The 10,379-nt window shown below is 38.6% G+C and overlaps 1 protein-coding gene across 1 annotated transcript in view; it reads right to left on the bottom strand.

Moving 5' to 3' along the window:
* Positions 1-7,955: 7,955 nt before the first annotated feature.
* PTAR1 (protein prenyltransferase alpha subunit repeat containing 1) overlaps positions 7,956-10,379 on the bottom strand; it is a gene marked incomplete at its 5' end in the record, with an annotated part of 49,473 nt that continues 47,049 nt past the window's right edge. Inside the window, one exon of the mRNA XM_026866048.1 lies at positions 7,956-8,094. Within this exon, the coding sequence (XP_026721849.1) occupies positions 7,956-8,094 (139 nt within the window). The remainder of the gene's footprint in view (positions 8,095-10,379) is intronic.

Genomic DNA, 10,379 nt, shown 5'->3' on the forward strand with positions numbered 1-10,379 from the left:
AGGCCCGGGAGAGCGGAGCGGGCTCCCTCCGCGGAGCGGCCGGGCGCACGGGGGCGGGTACCAAGGCAGCGCATCCCCTTGGCAGCTGCCAGCCGGCCTTGGGCATCCTCCACGGCTGCGGACAGGCTGCAGGGACGGTGGTGCCGCCCACCTACCCACGGTGTGCCAGCAGCCGCGGGGGGGAGCTCAGTTCCCCGCTGTAAAGCTCTTAACCAGCGCCTCTTCCCTGAAAGGGCTGCTTACTCCCGTGACTGCATGGATAAACACAGCGTTAGCCCATCGGTCACTTCTGTAGCCCAAGCTGTAATAGCTATTGTGTCTTGTAACTGCCCTTCTCAACTGCTGCTCCCCGTGCTCCTCTGCTTCGGTCATTCCACACGTATGAACAAAACCCTTAATTCCTCAAGATAGCGTCTTGCATTTTACAGTATTTAAATCAATACAGCTGGAGTCAACCAAAATAAACAATCAACAAAACAAGGTAGGAGACTTTAAGATGCCTAAACATTACTAAAGCAAAAATGTAGTATTCGCAGCCTAAAATGGTACATTTTGACAGTATCGTAAATTTGTCTTTTCAGAGATTATGACAAACCTCTGTGTTGAGGCATACCCCACTGCAAACTACCATGAGTAATCCATACATATGAAGGCTTGTAATTAATTACTATGATAACATGGTGCTAGTTTGGAATATAATTATTTTTTCCCCTTCCAAAAACATACCCGAAAAACACTTTCTGGTTCTTGATAATAGGATAGCACCTATTCTCCTATTATGATACAGTTCAGCCACTCTGAAAGCACAGCTGCACTTTTATATCCTAGACAAAATACTGTAATACTCTGCAAATCAAGACTTTGAAAATGAGTACGAAAAAATATTTTTTAAAATTTAGGAAGAAGTCAAGAAAGTATGAGTGACTTTTGTTGCTTAGATACCGGCTGCCAATATAATTTCTTCTGTTTTTAAGACATTGCAACACTTCTTTTTTTTCCTCCTTTAGTAATAGTTTTTATTCATTGATGTTTTTCTCTCCTATGCTGGACACCTTTTGCAGTGAAAATAACAAAACATGGAGGAGATTCTTCCCTATGCCCTGGATATATGGCCCTGCTACTGCCCCATAAAAACAAGTTAGGGTGTACAGAATGCATGTGAGAGACTTCCAAAAATATTGATTCTTGGATAGCTACATTAGGTAAACCCCTTTACCTGTGATTAAGTTCCTTTGTGTCCTCCTTGATGTGCAGAAACAAACTCTATAACTCAGAGAGAGGCATAAAGCAGATATGTTTATTCCAGCGCCAGGGTGCAAGGGGATTTCCCCACCACACTTGCACACCCCCAGCACATTTTGCCAGAAACTTATAGTGTGGATATACATATTCATTGCATTATACAATGCAAATATACATATGCATGAGTAAGGCCGGGTTAGTTCGAAAGGCCGGTGTCAGCAATTTATGTTCTCTTTGCACCTGCGCATTGCCTCCTGGTGGCCGTCCTCGGGTGTCTTTGGCAGGAAGGTTTACAGTCTTCTTCACCTTGTACTTTTCCTCTGAGCATGCACAGATTCTCTTAGCCAATTTATTGAACAAGAGTGGTTCCATCCAGTTTACCACCTTTATCTAGCTTATTAGTTTCTACTGTCCATATATAGTCTACAAAGACTCAACTCGTTAGAACACCTCTGCTTTCCAAGGACATGTTTCTTATTTTTGTTGAACATAGTAGTTCTGGTAAGTTTTCACAGAACAATCAGGGCAAGCAGGATTATGAAACAATATTCAGAAATCAATATATAAGTTGCTATAAGCAAGTAAGTTGCAAAGCAGGTGATCATTTCCTTGTATCACCCTCTCAAAACAATGAAGCAGTTAGGCCTGAATGTGATCTAAATCTGCCCTAAGAGAGAGGTTTGACCAGATGATCTCCAGAGGTCCCTCTCCACTTACCTTATTCTGTTAGATTCTTACAGTTTCAATAGATTGATAGTCTTCATGACTGCTAAATTATATCCAAGAAAAGTTCCTATCCTAAAAGCATTTTCTTGCAGAGCCCCACTTTACCCAGTGTTTGACAGCTCATCACAACAGGTCTTCTAGCACAAAAGATGTCTGTGAACCTGAAGCTACTGCTAATGCAACAGCATTGGTATACTGCATTAGTGTTGACCTTCAGGCATGTTTTCAATATGGTCATCATTATTTAGTAATTTTTTTCTCTTTTGATTTTTGCAATTTGAATGCTGGGAATTGTGGCCTGTTTGTTTTCCAAGTAAAGCTTTCATTTATGAAACACAGTTTTGGTTTAGTCTTTCTGAAAATGTACAACATTGAGTTCTGTAAAACCGTATTTAGATGAAATTAACTTCCTGGACAAATGTAAACTGCTCTTTAAAACTGGTAAGTTCACATTTAAATATAGTAAAACCTAACTAAAAAACTAGTATCAAAAGCACCAAGACTAATCTGTAACATTTTTTTAAATGAAATAACGCTGTGGATGACTCTATATAATTTGCTGGACATTAAATGATAACCTTGTAAGGGTGACAATTTTCTGTCATTGTGGTAATGTGTAACAAAGGCAAATCACCCAGTTTCTGGCATATTCAGACACTCTTGCTATGTAAATAGTGCTATTTACACTGAACCATTTATTCATTGTATATAGTTGGGTTCCCCTGTCTGGTATTTCTATTTAAAGACAGGCATTTGCAACCTCCTATGTGTCACTGGCTTTGAAGGTTCGGCACCCCCCACCCCTGGTCACCAAGAGATGCGTACCTTAGGGGAAAATGGATGTAAACAGGCCTTTCTTCCCAGAAGTCCCACACCAGCTGAGACCAGTCTCATTGCCTCACATACTAAATATTTAATTAATTAAAATTATAAAGAGTGCAGCCTCCTCTATGAACAGATCTTTAAATAAGACAGCTGGCAAGGGTCTTCAGGGTACAATGTAAAACTGCCATGCCCTCCAGAATACTAGGCAACAGACTTAATCATACCAAAGATACAAAAAAATTTTGAAAGCTTAATGTATAAGAAAAGGGAACAAATTGTCAGCCAGAAATCAGCCATATGGATAATACCATGATATGTGTAGTATTTGAGCAGTTCAGCAGCAACACACTGAAGTAGCCAATTTTGGAAGTTTGGAAATAGGCTAAAGGAGTATAATCCACTTGAAGGTCACACTCGCTATCTACTTTTTTACACAGTGCAGAGAATTTTGCTTCACCCTTTCCCTTCACTAGGAAATCAGTCACATTTTCATACTGTTTTTACAGGGTTTTTTTTGAGACATAGTATAGATAAGCAATAAAGCTGACAGTGGTTCTCTATACAGAACTATTGAATAACCCCAAACTGTATCATTTTCTAAAAAGCTGTAACGGTTTAAAGACAATTTGAGAAAACCTCCTTTATCTTATAATGTACATTCATACTATGACATGAACACCCTAGGACTTTTAGTGACTACAGTGATGGAAAATAAAATGTAATTTTCAGGTATAACAGAAGTAGTATTTGTGTACTGAGTGTAAAGCACCTTACTTTGTAATCAGATTGAAGAATTCATCTACATAAAATACCCAGCTTCATATTGCTTTGGTTGTTTTTTCCTCAGAGCAGCCTTGAACAGAATGTGATATTTAGTGAAGTGAATGAATTTCAGAAAGATTATCAGGCACTTCATACACTCAACAGGAATTTTTCATATAGGTGCAGAAGGGAATCTCTAGCAAAACTTACACATCACAAACCTCTCGGAAGGAATAAAAAAGTTAAATTAATTATTCCAGTTGCCCTTGTAGTTTTACCCTGATAGATCTTTAGTAGGCTACAGGAGCCAGCACAAACAGTAGGAAAGGGAGAAGAAACCCTGGAGAAGACTGATAATTTACCTTACTTACACTCCTCAGCTGCCTCCAAAGGTAGGATTTTGAGGGGCTGACCTGTTAGCAGCATCCTGATTGTCTGCAGCTGCTGAAACCAAGAGTGGAGGTTTGGGACTCCTGTTGACAACCACAGGCATTGCCATTGTCTCCCTGTGGATCTATGGTACAAAGGCATTTTTCAGGCAAGAGAGAAGAAATAAGGTCTTGCTGAAAATGAGTTCTCTTTGCCCTCACCTAAAACTCCTGACACATAAACATTTTCTTTCTGAACATCTTTTGTGTTAAGCTTATTAGCAAGGACATTTCAATGTCACTTTTTCTTTGACTTCCCCTTTTCCAGGCCTTTCTTTCCAAACCCGAATTATCTCCCTTGGAAATCTTCATCAGCATGCTGCCAAAGTGCACCAAATACCTCTACTGCTAATTTTATACATTAATTTACCTAATACCTACACAGTGGATAGGACAATTCAATACTACCTTGCTCTTCTCCATCTAATATCTAACAGCAGATGGAAATAGGACATTATTAGTCCACCCAAATGGCCTCCTCTAACAGTGACTCTGCAGACTCCCAACCTGCGTTTCATATTCAGCTATACAGGGGAAAAAGGTTTAGAAACCTTCTGGAACGTGTGTCTTCTAGCAGTGTGATTTTACCAATAGCTTCTCCTCCATTTCATCATTCCATTACAATACAATTTCTGAGGTGTCTCTGGGAGAGGGATGTGAGTTTAAAGCCTAATTTAGAGAAGGCAGCAGTGGTGTGTGATTTGCAAGGCTGAAGGAAGCGTAGGATTTGGCAGGGTCAGTGGTTGTTCCATCTGTTGGTGAGGCAGGTGAAGCCCATTGCCAAAGACACCTGCAGGGAATGTGGGCAGTTAGGAGTGCTTGCTCTACAGAATGTGGAAAATCCCAAATGAATCTTAACATTAATCAGGTAACTGGATTTTTTTCTCAGCGGGGATTTTTTTGTCACTTTAGCAACAAGCCAAATGGTACCATCATTGGTGGGCTGGTTCCTGGAGTCAGGTACTTCTAGCACTGCATGTGATGCCATAAGCCCGACTGCTTGGCAAAACCAGGATGGTATTAGGCTCAGCTCCTGTTTTTTAACCCATAGCATCCTGCCTGCAATTTCAGGTTTCGAGTTAATGGCTTGACACTGGTATCCTTCATGATAGCTTTGGGATTGGACTTTGGCAAGTTGGAAGAAACTCAGCTGAGGCACTTCCACTAGTACCCCCAAGGAGTCCAACAGAGAGCAAAAGCAATACTCCTGGTGAAAGATCCTCAGAGGCACAAACTCCCTCCTGCGATCTGTTGGATCCAGGAGATCACTTGCAAGTGGAGACTTTCAGAACATGCTGCAAGCCTTATTTTTTCAAGGTGAAGCTTGTGACAAATATCAGGTGTGATCTTTTACCCTTTCTTCTTTGAAGCACATAAAAGTTGCAGGGGTAGCTATCCCATACAAAAAATATAATACATTATATCACACCTGTTGTTTGAGTACCTTGAAAATGTTTACATCCTAGGCCTCACCAAGCTGCCTGTCAGGACTGGAAGTGCTCCTTTTAAACACTGAAAGAGAAGTGCTAGTAAAATTGGTTTTTCTTTTTGTTTTTGTTTTTGTTTTTTTTTTTAAATTTTAAAGTACCTACGAATTGTATGTGATTCCCTTTTCAAATGTCAGTTCCATGGTAATGTGTGATACCTAGGCCTTGCTGATCAGAGGAATGCAATGTAAATCCAAAGCTCAGTATATACATAAAACCAAAACAAAAATCCAACCCAGCCTAACTTACTCCAAATCAATGATGAAATCATGGAGGTGGTAGCCTCGATAGAAAATATAAGAATGAAAAAATAAAAGATTTTATTGAAATATGAAGCAATCAAAATATACAAGAGTTAGCAGTAACTACTACTGTCACAGTAGTAGTCAGGGATAGTTGCGGGGTTTAATGATGAGTAGTTGACAATAAAGCCTTGTGGAAAATTGAGAGTCTTCACGTTCTCTGAGAACACAGAAGGAACAGACTAAATGAAAACAGTGGTCTGTCTAGATTTGTGTTTATGCTAATATTTGCATTCATTAAAATTACAAGATCTGTTAATGTATCTAAAGTCTGTTATAACACATTTTTTAAGGTGATGGTGAAGCATAGAGATAAATTAACTTCTAAATGTTAAGTGTCACTTTGTATGTTGAAAATGGAACATCCTCCTTGTCAAAGTAAATTAGCCCAGGAGGAAGCCTGCTTGTTTAGATCAAGTTCAGGTATGTCTTACGTTCAGTATAGAAAGATCCTTTTATACCTTCCAGTTGGAAAAGTTTCACTTAATGGGAGACTATGCATAAACACTGGTCACCAGACGGTAGATGGCAGCTACAAATGAGATGTAACATCCAATAGATTTGCAGGATGATGTATTTAATGCAGTTCCTATCCAGTGACTTTTTTTCCTCTTGCAAAGATTGCTGGGTCAGGTTTAAGGATGTCTATTATTTGAGGAGGTGAAAAACACAAGGTTTTCAAGTTCTCTGAAAACAGGCAAACTTGTTTGTGCAAGGAGCGAGCCTCTGTTCCCTTAAGGGTATCTGGTCAAGGACTTTTTCAGTACCAAAGGGGACAATAAGTAAAAGGGTAAGCCATAAACAAGAACACACAGATACACAATCCAACAGACAAACTAACACAAAGGCAAGAAACAGACCTCATCAGTCACACTAACTGATGGATTATTAAGAAACCATAGGCACATCTCAAAGTTGGAAAGTCGCAACTGATGAGGATGCAAACCCGAGGGTCCGAGATGCCTGAGGGGGTCGGTGAAGCTGTGCAGACTGATGCACGAATGTGCAGGAGCAGGGATGGGGAGGAACAAAGCAGTGGTAGACAGCAAAGGGTACAAAAAGAGACAGTCACCTGCAAAATGGGGCCAGACAGTATACTGTGAAGACAGCAGTTACACACACAGAGGAAGGTTCCTATTTCCCTTTTCCTCAGAAAAAGCCATATTGCCCTTTGGTAGTGAAGCCACCCCAACAAGAAAAGAAATTAAGGTCAACAGGGTATTAGTAGCTACTAAATTTTCATGGCGCCACTGATTTGTTTGCAGTTTTCATAAATCTCCCTGGCTAAGAACAGTCATCTCCCATATAGCTAAACATGCATAACACAGGTATGCTAACCGGAAGTGACACTACAGAACTGGGATGCCTTACAGTTTTACTTTGCTTTGTGCCTGTATGTGTTTAATTAAACATGTTTACTTTTAGCTTTAGGGTGGATAACGACAGTAAAAAGCTGGACTTACTTTTCTCTACCTGCCTTCCATTTGACTCCACTTGGTAATCACCAATTTCCATGGAAACCACTAAGTGCACTTTCAATGTTGACACTTTTCCCAATCAGATGGAGCTGCCAGGCAGATTAATACTTTTGTTTAAACAAGTGAGCTTATATGGAGAAAGCAAGAAAGACCTCTGAAACCCCATGGGTTCTGCAGCTACAAATCTTTGTTATCTACCTTGGCTTTTGAGCTGTAAGCCACTAGGAAAGGTTACTTTGGCAAAAGAAATACTGATACTACAGGGCATGTTCGAGTTGAGAATATATGCAAAAGAAACAGAGAAAGCTGTTTCCACAGTAAAAGAGAATTCCCTTGCAAATGCTCCACTTCAAATGTTGAAATGCGCTTTCCCTCAAAAGGCTGCCTTCTTGCCTTAGACACTGCTTTCCCAGCTTGTCAATACGTCAGATATATCTTGTGTAGGTAATGGTAAGACTTAGTTAGCCAAACCACAAAACTGCTTCTGTTGTGCTTTTTTTTCCAGGCAGTGCCCCACCAACTTACCCCTTTCTGCTATTTCTTGACATGACATTTTCACTTTCCTCTTTTACTTCTTTACCAGATACTGCAGAAAAATAGTTCTCAAAGGTGTTTCAAGGGTCTGGCAAAAAGCAATGAATCCCTGGCTTGCTTTTCAAAGGTGTAGCAACCCCAAACAGACTGCAGGGTTAACAGCCAGATGCTTCATACTGCTGAAAAAACAGACAATGCCACCACTGAGAAGGCATCCAGCAGAAGAATTCTGGAGGTCTTCTTATTCTTATCAGTAGCTGGGGAACATTTGTATTTATTGGAACTGGACAACAGTGGAAGATGTGAAGCCCTATACCAGAGAACAAATAAATATTACAGAACACAAGTAGAATAGAATGACACATGACATTTTAAATTTATTTTCATAGCTCATTACTTATTAGCTCACTACTCTGCTTGTGTATCTGATGAACAAGATACCAGGATGACAAGACAATCCAAGAAACATTTAATTAAACCTGAGAATTATTTGACCTACTATTCCAGTCATGCACTGCAAAATATCTAAAACAAACTAACTTTATTTGAAGAATTTTTACATACACTGTTAAATATCCTAATGTAGCCATTGCTTAGATTAAAAAACCCAAGCCCAACCACACATTCTGTTAATAATTCAATATTATTTTATATAAATAAATATAATAAATTATTAATTATTTGGGTAACATCCTGGAATGAAAGCTCTTTAGAGAGCTATTGATTGCCCTGATACACAAGGACTGACAGCAAATTTACTGCAGCATTAAGTCAAGTCTATGAAAGACATCTTAACATGTAATTTAGTTTTGATAAACAATGAACAATTTTTTGATAAATGAAAGCAAAAAACTATACAGGAAGTAGAATTCTATTTGAGGAGCTTAGCTGCAGATTTGAAACCTGGACACTGGATCCAGGTGTTAATGCCTATGTATTTGCATAATCAGAAAGTTTATGAAAACAATGAGCATACCTGAAGTATATTTTTATCCAGTTTGGATTACAGGTCACCTGAGAATTCCTCTTCAGGTAGTCTCATAAAATTTATACAGCAAAATTTATGGTCTAAAGGCCATCAACTGGGATCAAAGTACCATGCTTCTATATTGTACCTCTCTTTAATATGAATCAAAGTATATTTTTTGACCATAAGAGGGCAGTCACCTGCTTTTAAGGTCTGTGAAATGTTTTCCCATCAATTATAACAGCACAGAAATATTACGAACCCTAGAAAGACTGGCATAAGCTCTTCTAGCTATTTCAGATTTTAAAAAAGGTATGTCACTGAACAACATGCTGAAACTTAAAGAAGTTACAGAAACACAAGCATCATGCAGCTGTCCAAGTTCTGCAACTCTAGACAGTACAGCCAGCTGTCTAATGCCTGAAAGAAATTTCTTAACATGGAAGAACTGTTGTTCATCTCCATGCTTTCATAAACTAAGTTTGAACAAAAGATGTAGGAATGCATTTGGAAAAATACTGTCGATGTTTAAATAGACCAAAAATATGTCTGCTACCATCACCTAAATTCACAAAAGATGCAGATCCTATTAAAAGAAGCTTATCACCGAAAAGTAATTAGCAATAATTAGGAAGGCTATCTCTTGGTAAACAATGAAATTGGAGTCTGAGGTAAATACACTGTCACAGAAAACAGGTTTTTTTAGGATATGAGAAGTTTATTTAAAAACTGTCAACATTTAACAAAAACAATTTTACACTATTTTCCATTTTCTACAGAAATACAATAACTTACAGCTGTGCTTAGTCCATTCTGTCACTAATACATATAAAAACAGGTCTGCTGATAAATAAGTAAAAAAAAAAATCTATTTACCAACAACCACCACTAAAATTGTACCTGTAAATTTTGGAAGACATCTGCATAGAATAGTTAGGACTGTAGGGGTGCCTTTTTTTTGTGTGCTACTAGGATATGTAAAAACTTAATTAACATGCAATACAAAATAACTGTGATAAACTCAGTGTGCACAACTGGAAAGCAGTGCTAGGATGCCCTCCTGTGTTTCTAACTAGACATCATAAAACAATGTTTTACATGATGGAATTTCAACTTCCCTTCACAGCAAAACTAGATTCAAAACTAGATTTTATAACCATGAATATCTATACTTGGCTAGATTCCTCTGAAAATGTATTAAAGGTGTGGAGAAAATTATCTAGTACTAGATAAGAACAAATAATTGTAAAACATCACAAATCAACATTGGGTAGATGCTTTTCAAAAAGGAAATTAGCTATTACCTAGCTATAAGCATTTGTGAGATGACAGGGTGACAAACGTGCAGTTTATTGTTGCACTATAAATGTATTATAGCACGCTTGGAGAATGGCCACACTTAAGCCATTCACCATTTATTAAGACTTTCTCTCTTCAGTATTACATGAATTATGACACCGCACTTAAAAGTTTACCATTCCTTCCTAAATATCTTCCATAAAACTCAGTCATTGACCTATATGCTATTGTTATGCAATACTTCCCAAACTTATGTATTACCCTGGTTGCATACAGGTATATCGTATGACTTTTTTTTCCACCACAAAAGAAAAAAAAGAGGGGGCAAG

The sequence above is a fragment of the Athene cunicularia genome, assembly GCF_003259725.1.
Source record: "Athene cunicularia isolate RWA chromosome Z unlocalized genomic scaffold, athCun1 chrZ_part2, whole genome shotgun sequence".
In the NCBI taxonomy this organism is placed as follows: domain Eukaryota; kingdom Metazoa; phylum Chordata; class Aves; order Strigiformes; family Strigidae; genus Athene; species Athene cunicularia.